At 43.8% G+C, this 18465-nt stretch overlaps 1 protein-coding gene across 1 annotated transcript in view; it reads left to right on the forward strand.

Moving 5' to 3' along the window:
- The window catches only part of LOC118778842 (voltage-dependent calcium channel subunit alpha-2/delta-2-like), a 43638-nt gene that overhangs the window by 16048 nt on the left and 9125 nt on the right, over nucleotides 1–18465 (forward strand). Inside the window, exons 3-28 of the mRNA XM_036530600.1 lie at nucleotides 1839–1955; nucleotides 3163–3222; nucleotides 3657–3701; nucleotides 3852–3972; nucleotides 4381–4512; nucleotides 4779–4836; nucleotides 5605–5655; nucleotides 6011–6110; nucleotides 6782–6943; nucleotides 7336–7446; nucleotides 8712–8790; nucleotides 9029–9078; nucleotides 9485–9574; nucleotides 9803–9868; nucleotides 10008–10082; nucleotides 10214–10288; nucleotides 10732–10803; nucleotides 10975–11046; nucleotides 13652–13713; nucleotides 14546–14622; nucleotides 15806–15866; nucleotides 16071–16168; nucleotides 16401–16491; nucleotides 17020–17082; nucleotides 17416–17519; nucleotides 17668–17766. Coding sequence (XP_036386493.1) covers nucleotides 1839–1955; nucleotides 3163–3222; nucleotides 3657–3701; nucleotides 3852–3972; nucleotides 4381–4512; nucleotides 4779–4836; nucleotides 5605–5655; nucleotides 6011–6110; nucleotides 6782–6943; nucleotides 7336–7446; nucleotides 8712–8790; nucleotides 9029–9078; nucleotides 9485–9574; nucleotides 9803–9868; nucleotides 10008–10082; nucleotides 10214–10288; nucleotides 10732–10803; nucleotides 10975–11046; nucleotides 13652–13713; nucleotides 14546–14622; nucleotides 15806–15866; nucleotides 16071–16168; nucleotides 16401–16491; nucleotides 17020–17082; nucleotides 17416–17519; nucleotides 17668–17766 — 2191 coding nt within the window. The remainder of the gene's footprint in view (nucleotides 1–1838; nucleotides 1956–3162; nucleotides 3223–3656; nucleotides 3702–3851; nucleotides 3973–4380; nucleotides 4513–4778; nucleotides 4837–5604; nucleotides 5656–6010; nucleotides 6111–6781; nucleotides 6944–7335; nucleotides 7447–8711; nucleotides 8791–9028; nucleotides 9079–9484; nucleotides 9575–9802; nucleotides 9869–10007; nucleotides 10083–10213; nucleotides 10289–10731; nucleotides 10804–10974; nucleotides 11047–13651; nucleotides 13714–14545; nucleotides 14623–15805; nucleotides 15867–16070; nucleotides 16169–16400; nucleotides 16492–17019; nucleotides 17083–17415; nucleotides 17520–17667; nucleotides 17767–18465) is intronic.

The following is an 18465-nucleotide window of genomic DNA, read 5'->3' on the forward strand; positions in this document are numbered from 1 at the left end:
TACCGCAGCTTCTTACGCTCGTACGCTTCATCGACTGCATCCTCCCAGGGAACTGTCAGTTCGACGAGGTAGGCATGGTGGCTAGAATTGGACCAGAGGACGATATCTGGTCGCAAGGTGGTCGTTGCGATCTCAGAGGGAAAGATTAGCCTCTGGCCCAAGTCCACTCGCATCTGCCAATCCCTGGCTGCATTCAGTGGACCTGAATCGGGGGGTAAAGGGTTGGCCTTCAGTTTATCCCCCTCCCGAATGAAGGAAGGATGGTGTCTGAGCACTGCCTGTTTATTGAGAGGTTGGGCATTGAAGGATACCCTCTTGCGCTCAAGTACATCTGTCAAGCACCTGAGTACTTGATTGTGTCTCCAGCTGTGGGTGGAGGCTGGCCTTGGGTGAGGCTGGTCTTGCAGGCAACCAAGAGTTGCTTGAGGGTTGCTGGGGCTGAACACAGGGTGCAAGATGGGTCCTGTCTAAACCAGAGCTGCAGATTTGTGGGAGAGGGCAGGACATATTATGTGGCTTTGATGATGAAGCTTGGCCTATTTGATTCCATGCTCCAGACTTCGCTTCATGTGAGTTTCTTCTTTTCGACACTCTCCCATCTCATCCAGCGGCCCTGTTTTGCTTGTGCTACGGCTTTGGAACACCTGGCTGCTTCTTTTTGTCAGCGCACCTCCTCTACCACCATGGTACGTCGTTTGGTGGTAGTCGCCTTTTCCCAGGTAGGTGTTTTTGTTCCCCAGCCGAGGCCTCCTCTGCCTTGTTGGACGTGGCCTACTATGTCCCGGTGACGGAGGGCAGATTTCGCCTCCAGTACAGCTGTGGCTGGAGTCCACTTCTTCCCTGTTGCTAGGGTACGAGCAGTACCCCTCACTACTGGGTGCCGGGAGTCCATGAGGGACATGTCCAGTCTCACTTTTGCGCACTTGAACTCTTCAACCAGGCTAGAAATTGGTAGTGACAGGGCTCTGTTGCCGTAGAGGCTGATGCTGCTGAGGCATTTTGGAAGTCCAACCCATTTCCTCACCTGAGAGCTCACTAGCCTTTCCAGGCGTTTGGCATGGGATAGCGAGACCTCGTACATGGTTATTGGCCACAGAAGTTTGAGCAGCAGCCCGAACTGAAAGCACCAGAGCTTCAGTTTCCCTGGTAGGGCAGTGTTGTTAATTAGTTTAAGGCCATTAATGGTATCCTGCCGAAGTTGCTCCAGTTGCTGGGCATCTTTGAGAGTACTTTATATTACATAATTATAAGAGCAATAAGAATAGACAATTTTGCTGCTTTGCAAGTGCTTTTCTTTGCTCTGTTGTCATGTGTTTTAAAATTAAAATGTAATCGCTCATTTGTGTCATAGTAGTGGTTGAAGTGCTGGACTCTGCTGGACCTGAGGGTCGTGGGCAGCTCTGTGGAATAATGGCTAGAGATCTGGACCCTGGACCTGAGGGCCATGGAAACAAAGGAGAGATGAGGCCTTGCTCAAAGCCGTAAAAAGCCTTGCTCAGCTGTAAAATAGTTATCACCATAAGTTACCATCAGTAAGCGCAGAGGAAAATAAGTGGTAATGATTCTTACAAATGCAAGGGCATGGCATCAAGCTCAGGATAGCTGTCAGTGTGTGAATCTCCTCCCAGCCAGAACATCTGATGGCCAATACAGATGACCCTGGTTAATTTCCCCTGCACGTTTGGACTATTTTTATTTTTAAATCACTTTCTAAAGGTTGCTCTTGCCGCCCTCATGTAGGAATTAAGGATTTAATTTGAAGACCTGAGTCATGAGAGGGTTCAGGCCCAGGGCAGGATGCATTGTGGCCAGGGTTTCATGCCTGATTTCCTCCACAGATGTACAGTGAGAAGAGAAGGCAGTTCAGTGTGCTGAGGAACACACCCAAGGAAGTGGTGCAGAAGGTGGCCTTAAGCATCGACAGGCTACTGGCAAAGAAACGGCAAGCATTGGAGGTAAGAAGAAAGAAGCAACACCAGAGAACTTCCTGTGAGAGGGGAAATGAAGCTGGGGAGGTTTTTCAGAAATGGACATGGTTTTGTTTTTTTTGGCTGGTGTAGAGAAGAGGCAGGGGATGGCACATACCTTTGTTGCTGTTTAAGGAAACTGCCACCAAAATGTGTTTATTTAAATGACAGGATAAAGAAAGTTGCTGGGATCGGTACACTGATGTATGTTGATGCCTTGCGACATGGCAGCAGGTCACCACACATGTTTCCTAAGACAAACCTCATCTCAGCTTGGCTTTGCACTTGTACCTATATAAGCAGGGTTCTCACAGCCACCTGTCTTATGACATCCATAATTAACAGCATTCACTTTCAGAGCTTATTTCACCTAGAGTCTTCTTTACTCAATTGTATACTACCCAGCAGTAAAAATGTTTGCCAACACATTGAGGGCAAAATTATCTTCCATTTTTTCTGTATAGAAAATTAAAGACCCCCAGCTGTCTTGGCTAAAGCAACTGTCGTTACCCTCTTACAGACATTTACAATTTTAAGAGCACAAAGCCCCTGTATTTGTGGCCATCCAAAACAGGGAACTTGTTAAATATTCATATCAGTGAATCTCCAAGGACACAGAACAGAAAGGCGAGCAATACATTTCTTATCACAGGTCCCCCATTGCTTCTGTGCTGGACTTTGATCTGTGTGGCAAAGCATCTTAAATCTCACCTCAAAACAAAACAAAGTAATAGTGTGTGCCTGTGGAAGGTGTGTCACATCTATATTATACAGAGGATCAGTCCTATACGTACATAGGAGGATGAAGCCAGTAAGAAGGATAGGATGTCCTCTTGTAAAAATACAGCTTGTGCATCTTCCTCATTTGTATCCTGTCACAGGAGATGAACTACAATGCAGCCCTGTGGCCCTCTTCCTGTAGTGAGGAGTAGTGAGGGGTACTTAGGGGTGTGGTGTAGTATAGGGTAATGTGAGGGAGGGAGGGGTATGGTATAGTGTGGGGTGGTGAGGGGTAGTGAGGTGGGGAGGAGTGTGGTATAGTGTGGGGTAATGAGGGGTAGTGAGGTGGCGAGGGGGGAGGGGTAATGAGTGGTGCGGTATAGTGTGCGTCTGTGCTCTGACATGTGGAGAAAGGTGTTTTTCCTGCATTCCTTTGCCCTCTGACCTCTGACCTTTGACTGTATGTGTCCTGCAGAAGCTGGCCAGAGAGGCAGAGAGGCTGCAGAAGGAGCACTCCTGGCAAGATGGTATCAAGGTAAGTCTGCAGCACTGTGGACTGGAAGAGTGGGGCACTCTCCTAGCTGTCTCTGCTGGAAACGCAGTGAAGAAGACCTCCGTACATAATGAACTGTGTGTGCCATGAACATGTCCCCTTCACCAAGGCCTCACTGTGTATTGGGAAAACCGAGAGATGGAATTGGAACCTCAGTTAATCAGCTCCATTAGCCAGCTGCTGGTAAAGGGTTGGGTTTTAGCTCTTTGAATCAGGACTCAGCAGACCAGCTGGAATCTAGTGCACCAGCACGATGTCTCTGGAAACTCCAGGGGACACCAGGGGCATTTATCTTATTGGCAGGCCTGTCTGTGTCGGGGTTTGCAGCATCTGGGAACCCTACTGACCTTTTACTGGTATCATCTTTAGTTACTAACGACTAACAACATTTATTTTTATTTTGTGTTTTATTGCAGGAGGGTGACATGCAGTACTATGATTCAAAGGCAGAGTTGGATTATGTAAGTGCTGTGTATTAATGTGTATGTATGCTTAGGTGTATTTGTGCTTGTGTCATGTATAGTCATGTATATTTCATAATAATATGTGTGTGTGTGTGTATGTGTGTGTGCGCGTGTGCTCTTTTTTGTGCTTTATGTGTGTATGTGAAGTCAGAGGATGGGGAGAACCCTTACAACCTGAAGTTGGAGTTTGTGGATGATCCTAATTTCAAAAACAAGGTCAACTACTCCTACACAGCGGTACAGATCCCAACAGACATCTACAAGGGCTGTGAGTATTACGATTGTTGTTTATAATTATTGTTTATTTTCCTCTTCCTCTTATTATTCTTATTGTTACAGGTTATGACAAGTTGTGACAAAAGCCTAATTAAGGTCAACAATAAGAATGGCAAGCTTTAGGTGTTTAAAAAGCTTATGTTTATGACAGTTGGGTTCTTTCCAGTGCTACCAGCTATTGGTGTATTGAAAGTGCATACATGGTGTCAGAGTGCGTACAGATGGTTGTACAGTATGGCTATATTATGGCTGTCAGCAACACATCAATAAGAATGCCTGAATTGATTTCTATGATAATTTTGAACATTTTTGAGTCACACATACATGGACTCATTTCTTGATTGTGACAATGTGCAGTGGGAGGTAACTCAGTAATGAAATACTGGTGATGCGTTCATAGCTCCTGTGATTTTGAATGAACTCACCTGGACACAGGCACTGGAGAAAGTCTTTATTGACAACAGCCGTGAGGACCCCTCCCTTCTGTGGCAGGCATTTGGCAGTGCCACGGGTGTCACCAGGTATTACCCAGGTAAGCCACACTGATGATGGGTCCCCGCTTCACCTGCGACATCCCAGCATGCTCTGCACCATCAAAACATAGAAATGTAAATACTAGAATGGCTCTGCTTAGTAAAGAAAGTGGCTTGAGGCAGCCAGTTATGCTGGTAATCAGAGATGCACTCACTCTAAATTTTACAGCACCTTAAAAAATTGTGGAATAACTTTCACATGGATTCACATCATCTCCACCACTTTTCTGCCATTCATGATTGTGATTGTGTGTCTTGTTTCCAGCCACACCTTGGAGAGCACCAGATAAGATAGACTTGTATGATGTGCGAAGACGATCGTGGTAAGCACTTTCTGTTTGCTTTTCCCACTTCCTGTTTCCCCGCTTTAGGGTCATGTTACTTTTCACCTGCTGATCGACCTGCTAAGGCACAAGAGGTGCAGTTTTCAGCGATTCCAGGCACTGCTGTGTTTTCCAGATAGGAGACAATATGTAGATATTATCATCTGCCCACTGGACATGAACGAAACCTGCTTTTGTTAGGCTTGCAGAACAGTGCTTGAGTTCTACAGACCCATATACATGACTTACTGAATGTGCCAGTAATACATTTTATAAAGCCATTTGTGTGTTGGATGGGTTACAGCAATATCAAATACCAGGCATAAAATACCATCATGACATACTTGCTTGTTCAGGGTGACTCATACTGCCAGCAGATTTACATATAACCCATTTTATGTGGCTGGATTTGTGATAATTTGATAATGTACCACCTGAAAATACATTTAGTCATTTAACAGATTCTCTTATCCAGAATGACTTACAAAAGTGCATACAAAGAGTTTAGGCATGTACCCTAATTACTCAGGTACCACCTGGACAATGAACCTAACTCAGGTCCAGACTAGTACTCCACACTAACCCACCACCCTCGGGTTCTGTGTCCATCACTCTAACCACTATTCCACACTAACCAAGACCCTCAGGTCCAGAGTCCATGGTCTACTCCATACTGCTGCACACTGCTGCCTGACTCTTCCTAACTGTGATAAATACCTGTTGTATATCCAGCTGGCCTTGATATGAATGGTCTTCTTTTTACCTCAGGTACATCCAGGGCGCGTCCTCTCCCAAAGACATGATTATCCTGGTTGACGTGTGAGTTCGCAGAAGCCCAATGCTATGTCAGGACAATAAGTGCAGAAGACCTCTATTTTGGTGAAACTTGTCATGGTGACAATAGCTTGCTTGTTTGTCAAATGCTCAGTTTTCAAATTGCAATGCACAGCTACAAAATAGTGATGTTTAGCAGCTGCAGTGCTAATTCAAGCAGCCAAACTTGTGAGAGTTAGGGAGTTGTTGTTAAATAATGGAATCTAATTCAATGAAACATGTCTTCAGCTCTAGTTTGCCTTCAGGGAGAGTCTGGTTTGTAGGCGTTATCTTGCTTGGGCAAATAGTCACAGAGTCAGTCAGTGGATGTGTATATGTCTGTTACTGTGTGTGTTTCCAGGAGTGGTAGTGTGAGCGGTCTCACTCTGAAGCTGATCAAGGCGTCAGTGGTGGAGATGCTGGACACGCTGTCAGATGATGACTACGTTAATGTGGCCCGGGTGAGCAGCTGGAATTGGCCGCACAGGCTTGCCGTAGCTGGGCTGGTGATTAGTGCAGCCTTGCAGGCGCTGCTGTCACTCGTCGTCCTACATGTTTTACAGCACACTCTTCCCTCCCAAGCCTGCATGTGAAAATAAATTTGCTCATTTGCATGTGACCTTTGGGAGAGTGCACCCCTGATGAAAATCTGATTTAGTGGAAAGACCCGGCGTGTTGGAAAGACAGCTGTAAGCCACAGTGCACCAGACTGAACAGAAACAGAACAGAAATTATAAAAGCAGAAGCTCTCTGTGGTGTCAAATCCGTACACATCCCTGGAGAATGTCATTGTCAGTAAATACAGCGTTGATGTTATGTGGGACTCCTCTGCACTCCCACGCAGACCGGATCACAGAAATGATGTGTCTTAAATGTGACACAGTGCACATATGATGCTGATTCATTTCTGCCTGGTGGGATGGCATGCAAGTCTCCCTGTAAAATATGGCTGTCTCCCACTGACCATACAGCTGCTCTCACAGCGGCCATAGTTTTCTTAACAGCCTCACATGAGGGGCTGTGGTAAAAAAAACAGTGCCTGATCAGGATCTGCATTTGCCTCGGGCAGTGTTAATATAATTACTACATTTCTCTCTCTCTCTCTCTTTCTCTCTCTCTTTCGCATTGTTAGTTCAACGAGAAAGCCGAGGTGGTGGTTCCATGCTTCAAACACTTGGTCCAAGCAAACGTCCGCAACAAGAAGATTTTTAAGGAGGCAGTACAGCACATGTCAGCCAAAGGCACTACTGACTACAAGTCAGGCTTCCACTTCGCCTTCCAGCAGCTGCTCAATGTAAAGCGGGCCCTGCGAAGGCAGATACTTTCATGTAACTGATATAAAAGAGTGTAAAACAGGACAGATATTTTCATATAATTTGAATGTAAGAGAGTATTACATAGCAGACACTTTCATATAACCTGTGCATAACAGAATAATACATAGGATTATGTATTATTACATAGTGTGGATAGATGGATAGAAAGTGATAGACAGAAGGATACCACTATACTTTGCCTTTCAAACCCATCAAATTACATTTGGAAATGAAATGACAAACAAGAACAACACTGTTTTATGAGACTCAATCAACCATCTCTTGTTCTGTCTTTAAACCCCCCCACCCAACCCCCCACCCCCCCACCCCCCCACCAACACCACCATCACAACCACACCCTAACCTGCAGGAGACCAAAGTCCCTCGTGCGCACTGCAATAAGATAATCATGTTGTTCACTGATGGAGGCGAGGACCGTGCACAGGACATTTTTGAGTACTACAACTGGCCCAACAAGACGGTCAGTTTGTCTAGCTGTTTTTATCTATTTTTAATGCCACTATATGGACATGTCCTTATGTCAGACAATTGCCATGGAGCTTAATTGAATGGAATTACATCATAATTTAAGTGGGGTGTACGTTGGGGAAAAATTTATATTTTTGGATTTCAGTATTTTTGGATACTGAAATGGCTATTCCCATAACTAGATACCATAACACTAAAAGCCTTTTTCCAAGTTCAGCATGTACCCTCTATGAGCTCAAATCAGCATCAACACCTTTGCATTGACAATGCTTAAAAGTGAAGCAATTGTATGAACAGGCTTAAAGTCTTCTCCCTTCACCTGCTCTCTCTCTTTTTCCTCTTTCCCCCTCTCCCCCTTTTCTCTTTTTTCTGTAGATGATAGTTAATGTTTCTTTTGTTTCTTTCTTTGATTCTTTAATTGATGGGTCAAGTGATTGATGACCACCCACTGACTTCATTAGAAATTCCCTGGGAATTATTGTGGCAGATATCTTTGAAGTGCTCCAGTACTGTTTATGGACTAACTCTGTCCTGAGGATCTGAGAGCAGACAGTTTTGTCACTCCTGCAAACAAAGGGAGATCTTCACCCTGTTAAATATTGGCGGCTTGTTGCCGTTCTTTGCATAGACTATTACATGTTTTCTAAATGTCTGGCCAATAGAGTAAATATTCAGTCAAAGAGTATATGATCAGTTATACAGAGTTCCCAACAAATCTGTATTTTTTTCCTTAATTTGTGATGTAATAGATCTTGCAACATACATACATTTTGGGGTTGGGATTAGTATCATTAGATTTGAGATAAAGCTTTTGACTATGTGGATTGCCAGCATTTATTTGATGCACAGTGTTGGGGAGGTATTAATTTTTCGGCTAGCATTAATATATTCCCAGACTGCTTGAACAAGATTAGGCATGGTTTGAGCATCCCTGTTAAGATGCAGAGGGGCATCAGGGAAGACTTTCTGGTCTCTTGTACTTGATTGCATTTGATCCATTTCTGTGTGGGTGGGCTGAGTTAGACCAATCTGTTTTTATGGATTTGAAAAGAGTGGACTTCACAGGCTTGACCCTTTTATCACTCAGTGTTGTTTCAGTTCTGTTCATTTGAGATGGTTTCAGTTTCTTTTTTCTCTCTATGTTTTAATGGAAAATGAGCCAATGGTTTGTAGGAATCTTTTTCATTGTTAAATAAATGGGACCTAAAAGTCTCTCTCTCTCTCTCTCTCTCTCTCTCTCTCTCTCTCTCTCTCCAGGTGCGAGTCTTTACATTCTCTGTAGGGCAGCACAACTATGATGTCACCCCCTTGCAGTGGATTGCTTGTGCCAATAAAGGTGAGAGTGTCTGGCACCTCTATGCAGTGCATCTGTCCTCTAGGTGCAGAACTGAACATTTACAACAGCAAAAATTGTGCACAGACAAAACTATCACATTGCTGGGGCTATGTAAGTTGACGATGTCATTACACGCTCTTTTTCTCTCCATTTCTCTGCTCCTCTGTCCCCCTCACTCCTCTTTCCATCTCTCTTTCTTCCCCCTCCATCCTTCCTTGTCCTCCCTCATGTCCTGCAGGTTATTATTTTGAGATTCGGTCCATCTGCGCCATCAGGACCAACACTCAGGTGACTGACTCTGCTGGTTGCTTTGCTCTCAGAGTGGAAATCTTCTGGAAATCTCAGAAAAGCCTCTTATTGCACATTTTGTTTTATTACTGTGCATAACAGCATGGCACACAAAGATTTACCAGGGTTCATCAAGGTGCACAAGGGTTCATCATGTGTTGTTGCAATACATACTGGTACATCATGGAACATAGTGGTTTATCTTGGTTTATTATGACAAATAATGCCATATCACAGCCTGTCAGCATTTATCGAGGGCCTATCAGGGCAATGTTTTATCCCAAGTGGATATGAGAAAGGCTGTCACCTACATTCAGGATTATATCATGAAGCAGATATTTTTTGATTCCATGACCAATGTGAACAGTAAACATTAAAATGTGTCAATATGTGCTCTGGGGATCAGGAGTATCTGGATGTGCTGGGGCGTCCCATGGTGCTAGCGGGGAATCGGGCTAAGCAGGTGCAGTGGACCAACGTCTACCAGGATGCCTTGGTGAGATGATCAGTTGAACTTCTCACCAGTAACCACCCATGGGACAATAGTCTCTGAACATAATCTAATGAGCATAAAATTAGCAGTTTTTTAATGCTTGTTGTAGATTTTACTAGAATGTCATCTGTCATGGACGCAAAGTGGAGGAATGGGGACAGGTTACTTTATTTCAGTATAGTTGAAATCTTCAGTTGTTTCTTATGCTGAAATCTTTCTGGGTTCTTGCAGGGCCTGGGACTGGTAGTCACAGGAACCATGCCAGTCTTCAATCTCACTGTGGAGGGAAACTCACAGGTAGCATAAATATTATATTGTGAAACAATGTGTTACCACACTCTCTGAAACTAGTAGTGGTTATACTCTTTTTTAAAAGCAAATGCTTAGTGGATTTAAGTGGTTTGAAGTATGTGTATTTGCATTTTTGCCCTTCCAGAACCAGCTGATCCTGGGAGTGATGGGAGTGGATGTCCATCTGGACGAAATCAAGAGGCTAACACCACGGTACAATGTGAGTATACCTCACACACACACACACACACACACACACACACACACACACACACACACATACACACACACAAGACATCATCACCAAGACACATCATGTGAGTATATCCCATTTTGCTTTGTTTTTTACAGCTCGGTGCTAATGGATATGTATTTGCCATCGACCCAAATGGCTATGTTCTCCTGCACCCAAACTTGCAGGCCAAGGTGAGAACCCCACAGCCGTGCTACATTACAGTGACATTACAGTTTAATTGAATGGCTCTTTCATCTGTACTATTATTATAATAATAATTATTATTATAGTAGTTTTCTGAACAAATTAGCTCAAGGGCACAACGGCATTGCACCACCAGGGATCTGGACCTGCAAACTCCTAGTTATGTGTCTGGTACCATAAGAACAACTTCATATCTTCCTAAACTGGGCTTGTAATCAAAAGGTTGCTTGTTCAACTCCCATGTGAGACACTGCTATTGTACTTGTAAGAAAGGCACTTAACCTGACCTGCTTCACTAAATATCCAACTTTGTAGATGGACAATATGTGGAAGGTAAGATATGCAGGTTACTCTGTGAGGTTATAATGGTGCAGGAAGATACTGCAGTACTGTGGTTGTGGGGCACACTGGTTGGGTCTCTTCTCCACAGAGTGTTAGTGTCCCAGAGCCAGTGACACTGGACTTCCTGGATGCTGAAATTGAAGATGCCAACAAGCAGGAGGTAAAACATCTGAACTTCATATTTATTATTTATTTAATTAAACAGGCACCACAAACTGACCTTTCCAAGTGTTAATGTGGTATGAAAAGCAGTCATATTAAAACAGCACATTGTCAGATTCTCCACCTTTGTCCCTCCTGTATTTCTGTGGTGGCTGTGGTTTGGCCAAAGATCCGACGGCAGATGATCGATGGCAGGGCAGGGCAGAAACAAATCAAGACCCTCGTGAAGTCGATTGATGAGGTGAGTCATCAGCCTGAGTGCTTCTCTGTCTGCAGGGATCCCTGCAGACTGGTGTGTGTCATTGCAGGGGAGGGCAGGGACAGCTAGAGCCTCTGTTGGGGTGTTGTACTGGCAAGTGGCCTGTTTCTGTGGCACAGAGGCTGCAGCAGCTTTATATTTCATTTGTAATAGGAACACAAAAATGGCAAGGCACTTGTTCACTATATTGTAAATCAGAAAAGGGCAGTTTTATTCAGTTTTGACCACATTACATCATACAAGGGAACAAACACTGTTCCTGTGTTACCAAATTTCTCACGAATTCTTTTCGTAACTCGGCCATGTTTTATCCTATAATTTTAAGAGAATCTGGTCTTTAAAATAAAGTGTCGCAAATGTGAGGTATCAGCTGAAGGTACCAGGACATAGGATAATTTTAACACACAGTATTTGATGTACATCCTTATTTGAAGTACACTTCAAGTTGATGCACAGTGTAAGGAGTTCAAGTTTAATGCTGTCTTGATTATCTAATTTACAACTGGTTTCAATGAGCATACAGTGCTGGCCAAAAGTATTGGCACCCCTGCAATTCTGTCAGATAATGCTCAATTTCTCCCAGAAAATGATTGCAATTACAAATGTTTTGGTAGTAATATCTTCATTTATTTTGCTTGCAATAAAAAAACACAAAAGAGAAAGAAAAAAAAGTCAAATCAAGTATCAATTTACACAAAACTCCAAAAATGGGCCGGACAAAAGTATTGGCACCCTTTGAAAAATCATGTGATGCTTCTCTAATTTGTGTAATTAACAGCACCTGTTACTTACCTGTGACACATAACAGGTGGTGGCAATCACTAAATCACACTTGCAGCCAGTTAAAATGGATTAAAGTTGACTCAACCTCTGTCCTGTGTCCTTGTGTGTACCACATTGAGTATGGAGAAAAGAAAGAAGACCAAAGAACTGTCTGAGGACTTGAGAAGCAAAATTGTGAGGAAGCATGGGCAATCTCAAGGCTACAGGTCCATCTCCAAAGACCTGAATGTTCCTGTGTCTACCGTGCGCAGTGTCATCAATAGGTTTAAAGCCCATGGCACTGTGGCTAACCTCCCTAGATGTGGACGGAAAAGAAAAATTGACGAGAGATTTCAACGAAAGATTGTGCGGATGGTGGATAAAGAACCTCGACTAACATCCAGACAAGTTCAAGCTGTCCTGCAGTCCGAGGGTACAACAGTGTCAACCCGTACTATCCGTCGGTGTCTGAATGAAAAGGGACTCTATGGTAGGATACCCAGGAAGACTCCACTTCTGACCCAGAGACATAAAAAAGCCAGGCTGGAGTTTGCTAAAACTTACCTGAGAAAGCCAAAAACATTTTGGAAGAATGTTCTCTGGTCAGATGAGACAAAAGTAGAGCTTTTTGGGAAAAGGCATCAACATAGAGTTTACAGGAAAAAAAACGAGGCCTTCAAAGAAAAGAACACGGTCCCCACAGTCAAACATGGCGGAGGTTCCCTGATGTTTTGGGGTTGCTTTGCTGCCTCTGGCACTGGACTGCTTGACCGTGTGCATGGCATTATGAAGTCTGAAGACTACCAACAAATTTTGCAGCGTAATGTAGGGCCCAGTGTGAGAAAGCTGGGTCTCCCTCAGAGGTCATGGGTCTTCCAGCAGGACAATGACCCAAAGCACACTTCAAAAAGCACTAGAAAACGGTTTGAGGGAAAGCACTGGAGACTTCTAAAGTGGCCAGCAATGAGTCCAGACCTGAATCCCATAGAACACTTGTGGAGAGATCTGAAAATGGCAGTTTGGAGAAGGCACCCTTCAAATCTCAGGGAGCTGGAGCAGTTTGCCAAAGAAGAATGGTCTAAAATTCCAGCAGAGCATTGTAAGAAACTCATTGATGGATACCGGAAGCGGTTGTTCGCAGTTATTTTGTCCAAAGGTTGTGCTACCAAGTATTAGGCTGAGGGTGCCAATACTTTTGTCCGGTCCATTTTTGGAGTTTTGTGTAAAATGATAATTGATTTAATTTTTTTTTCATTGTCTTTTGTGTTTTTTCATTGCAAGCAAAATAAATGAAGATATTACTACCAAAACATTTGTAATTGCAATCATTTTCTGGGAGAAATTGAGCATTATCTGACAGAATTGCAGGGGTGCCAATACTTTTGGCCAGCACTGTATGTGGCTATTTGCTGAATATGAAGAGAGACAAATTATGAGATGTCCTCTTACTGGTGCCACAGGACTTGAAAGAATATTAAGGTGGAAAAGAAGAAGCAGAAGGAGATAAGGAAGACAGTGAAGTGGTCCAAGTTTGTTTTGTATTGTGGTATCAAGCTGTAACTGAATTCTCTGTGTTTAAACAGGGTTACATCAGGCAGAGGTAAATGTCTGCAAGGAATGAGACCTTATTTTTTTCATCTGAAAATTCTAATTCTCTGTGCTATTTAAAGTGGAATGAAGTATTCCCCACCAGCCTGCAACCTGCTATCAGAATTTAGCCTTAAAATGTGGAACATCATCCATTAAGGTTTATAATGGTAGCTGGGAGAGAAGAATATCTACAGTGATTCTGTTGTTCAGAAGCTGGTTTCTTTCCGGTCTGCAGCGATACATTGATGAGGCTGTGCGGACCTACTGCTGGGCACCCATCAATGGCACAGACTACAGGTGAGAGATCATGGGTAGGGTCCACAGGTGAGACCGTAAATGAGAATTGTGTAGGTGTAGTCTGAGATGGGTGAAGCACCAGTAAGTGGGGCACCCTGGAATGGGAGAAGTGCAGTGAGGGAATGCACGAGGTATGCCTTGGTGCGTGAAGCTCATGGGCGCGCTTCCCGAAGGGGTGGGCAGTGTGACAGAGTGCTGTCAGTACAGTGGAGTATGTGCTCTGACTACCATGCCAATGAGCCTGGCTCTTTGGCGTTGTGGTCAAGCTGCAGGTTTGGCACCCTATAGACCTGGGTTCAAGGCCAGGTGGGGTGACTGCTCTTGCCCTTCGCCACAAGGTGATCAGATGCAGATGGTGCCTATATGTGAGTGGGATATTGGATATATGGGTTTATAGGTATAGAGGATTTTGGTTATGGCATCTGTAGGCAAAAGGAATTTTGGGGGTGGGGTCTATAGGTGAAGGGAATTTGGGTGGTGGGGTCTATATATCATCTAAGTATGTGCAAAAGTGTTTAAGTTCATACATGGCAGGTCATCTAATGCATTCCATTGAAAATGTTAAGTTTGAGTTTCAGTGTGTGCTTATGTTTGGATAAATATTTCCATGAACGACCAGAAATAATGGCGAAAGCTGTTACTTCCAGCTGTGGCAAGTTGGGGTGGTTTCCACATCTCATGGTTAAACACACCTTTTTTACAGACAACATTGCATATGAAATTGTGAATTTATTATCAGTTTAATCTGAATGTATTGTTTGATGCAAAAAACAAAAGCAGACACTTCTTGACGGTTTCTTTACCTTTTGTTTGTACCTGCCGCCCCCTGCAGTCTAGGTTTGGTTCTGCCTCCCTACAGTGAATACTACATCCAGGCCAACCTCAGTGATGTCATGCTGCAGTTGCAGTGTAAGTACTTGCACCGAGGAGGTGTGTCTCCCCTCTCTCTGTTGTGCGTTAATCATAGTCTTTAGTCTTCCACAACCCAAAGTGGTCCTTTGCCACTGATGTGATTGGCTACGCCATTACCTGTCTGCTCTATCTGCTTTGGATTCCCCAAATATGAGAGATACTGCAGAGTTATTTGTAAACATACAGTAGAGATAATGTGTTGCCCTTCCAGTTGAAAGTAAATATCAGTACCAACGTCCCATCGCATTACATCGCATAGGAGATGCCCTCATCCAAAGTGACTGAAGTGGGTGCTCCTTGGAGGATAGGCGCTACTTCATTGACATCACCCAAGCAACTCAAAGGTGACTGATGAATCAAAGGGTGCCTGAAAGTGGTGAGATGAGGAAACCCTGGCTGACCTACTCACTCCTATCCCTGGTGGAACTACACCAATTTGTTCTGCTGCCATGACAGGGAATAGCAAGACCAGTTTCGAACCCAGGCCGAAGGGTCAACTTGCACTCGAGATGAGCACCTTGCTGACTGATTTCAAGCAGTTGGATATGATTATCGATAAAACAACTTGCTCAGGAGTAGGACAGGATGTGAACTTGGTTACAAGCTCAGCTACGTAACTAAAACACCAAACTATGACGCTCTCTCTGGTAACACCAGACCATAACAAAAAGTTGAAGGTACCTCAGTCATAGTACCTCAGCTGGAGCTGGACTGCAAAACAACCTTTTGAAATCAGAAATTGTGATGCTGTGATTCATCTTTTGGAGGCTGTTGTGAACAGGACAACCCCTCCCCTCTCTGCCTGCTCACTGAAACCCCTCCCCTCTCCTTGTGCTATAAACCACTTCCCTCTTCCCCTACTCACCATAAACTCCAACCCCATCTATCTGCTTGCTGTATACCCCTCTGCTCACTATAAACTCCTTCCTTCTTCTATTGGTGGCTGTGTTTCACTCCTATCTCCTTGCATTGTAAACTCCTCTCCACTCCTCATGCTGTTGAGTCCTCCTATCACCAGCTGCTCACTGTGAAACTGGGTCCATTGAAGTCGAATGGACACACTTATGTTCTATTTTGCTGGAAGTCACAATGGATAAGAACGTCTGCTAAATTTAAGGCAATGCAATGTAACCCTGCTCGGATGATCACCCTGCCCAGATGATGCTTCTCTGTGTTGCAGATTTGGATTCCCTGCTGCCAACCTCCTTTGAGTCTGCAGGTCATGTGTTCCTGGCCCCCAGGTAGGAAAGTACTTTATTCTATTCTGTACTTGCACTGTATACCACACACCCTGGATCAGGTTTAATCTTACCTTTAGGCATTGTGTTTAAATTTGTGTTAGCAGATATCTGATGAGTAGTGTATGTTGTATCATTGTTTTTGGCCCCTGTGTGGGAGTTGTGGATTAAAGCATGCTCATAAGATTTGATCTGGCTGCTCCACAGGGAATATTGCACTCAACTGCAGCTTTCTGACAACAACACCCAGTTTCTGGAGAACTTCCTGTCTCTCATGGTGGACATCACACCAGACTCCAAGCAGTGTGAGTCCCTCTGTCCTAGTAACATACTAAAATCCCTGGGAACACATCCTAACCATAACCCTCTCCAGATGCAAAGGGCACACTGAAGTAGAGATCACATGTAATATTTTCTAGAAATATTTCTCTTGCCAGTCAGATCAGACCTAGTTGTAGGTCAGTACGTCTTTATTTAATTATTTGTTTCTAAGACTTTTTGTGTGTATGTGTGTACTTGTGCTTGTGTGTGCACCAGGTAATCAAGGCCTCCTCCACAATCTCATCCTTGAATCAGACATCATCTGGCAACTGGCAACAAGGGTGTGGAAGAACAAAGATCTCAACACGTGAGTGCATGACCTGACACACACAAACACACACACACACACACACATATATGAGGGTACAAATATGCAAGCATATGCAAACACACATTCACACGCACACACACCCAGGCACAACCATGCATATGTATGCATACACACATGAGTATACACAAATAAAAACAAATACACACGCACACGCACACACATACACATATACCACAGCTAGATGAGAGTGACATGATTGGAGCATTATTTTCTTCCTCCCTGCTGTTTACTGACAGGCTTCCCTCCTTCTCTGTTATTAATAGTACTGACAATGTCACCACGTCTTAAGGACGACATGAAAATTACTATGATCACATGCGAACGAACAAAATGGTTTCTTCCAGTGAAACTGTGCCTGCAAATACAATTGGATCCTTGGTCTGTGTGTGTTTATCTGTGTGTTTGAGTATATGTATGTGCTTGTGCATGTGTGTATGTATCTCTGTGTGTGTCTTTGTGTCTATGTGTCTTCTATCACTCGTGATATTGATACCTGTGCTGCAGATATGGTTTTCTGGCGTTGTTCGCGGCCACAGATGGAGGGGTAACACGAGTTTACCCCAACATGTGAGTATGACTTTGATGATTTGCTGTGTTTTACAATTTGCCGTATTCTCCTACTGTGATAGCTGATAGCTGTCTGTGTTCCCACTATCACTGCTTGTATGGTTTTAACACATCCCTTTCAGCTTGATTTAAACATAGCACAGTTCCACAGCCACAAGGGGGCGCATGGTAACAAGTCTGAAAACTCTTAGAATTTATTCTTACCACTTAACAACACATCCCTTTCTCTAGAGAGGTGCTGTTTGTGTTTGTACCCTTGTATCGTTCCTTGTTTCTGCATGTTTATGCATATCTGCCTTTTTGTAACTGTGTGTATGCCTGTTCATTTCTTAGGGCTGCTGAAGCTTGGAAGGAAGACCCTGAGCCCTTTCATGCCAACTACTATCGGCGCAGTATGGACAACAAAGGCTACGTTTTCAGAGCACCGCCCAGAGGCTGTGAGTATGGTTACAGTGTGTTTGATATATTATCACTGATACAATGCAATAACTGCATTACAATCTAACTTTGGAAAGACAGAATGACATGTGTGCAGTATGCTCAATAAACAGACCTTTTGAACTCCAACCTCTTGACCTCCTACAGCTGCTGATGATGGGCTACACTCAGAAAACGCCACCGCTGGCATCCTGGTCAGCACTGCAGTGGAAATCAATATTGGCGGCAAGAGTATTAGACCTGCAGGTAGGGGGTGCTCTTGACCTTCTGAACAGTGGTTTCTCTGCTGTCTTTTGATAAAGATTCTCTGGCCACTGTGGAGAGCTGACAGTAAAGGGAAGCACCTTACAGACTGTGCCTGTTGGACCTTTCACACAGGACACTATTCAATGAAAAGCTTATGTGTGTGGTTTTAGCCATTCATACCAACCAGATGAGTTTCAAAATTGGGTCATAGAGACAGGCAACAAGCACATATCTCTGGGCCAATTGCAGATTGATCCCTCTGGCACTCATTTTGGGATTTTGAATGGAGATGCTCCCAACATTAAGATAGTATTTCCAGAAGAAATTAGGTAGAAATGAGGCAGAGATATGGTGTTATAAGTTCCAGTTTGGGGATGTTTTCCTTTATTGCCACAACAATTTTCATACATCACATCAGTGGAAAATATTTTTTGTTTGCTGCAACAACATACCAGAGAATAATCTCTCTTGTGCACACCAACCATCAGTAAGATTTTTTTTTTAGCTGTGGCTGTACTGTAGTGAATTATGTGGTAGGGTATCTCTAGCGATTCGACTATTGATGTTACAGCCATTGATGCCCTTCAGTAGCTCTCACTCCAAGCCTTTTTTCTTTTACTTTCTTGAGCATCAGAGCCTCCACGTTAATTAAAACATCCCAAAATGAAAGGTAGACTGCAAGGTATTACTGCCTTTCAC

The sequence above is a fragment of the Megalops cyprinoides genome, chromosome 6, assembly GCF_013368585.1.
Source record: "Megalops cyprinoides isolate fMegCyp1 chromosome 6, fMegCyp1.pri, whole genome shotgun sequence".
Taxonomy (NCBI): domain Eukaryota; kingdom Metazoa; phylum Chordata; class Actinopteri; order Elopiformes; family Megalopidae; genus Megalops; species Megalops cyprinoides.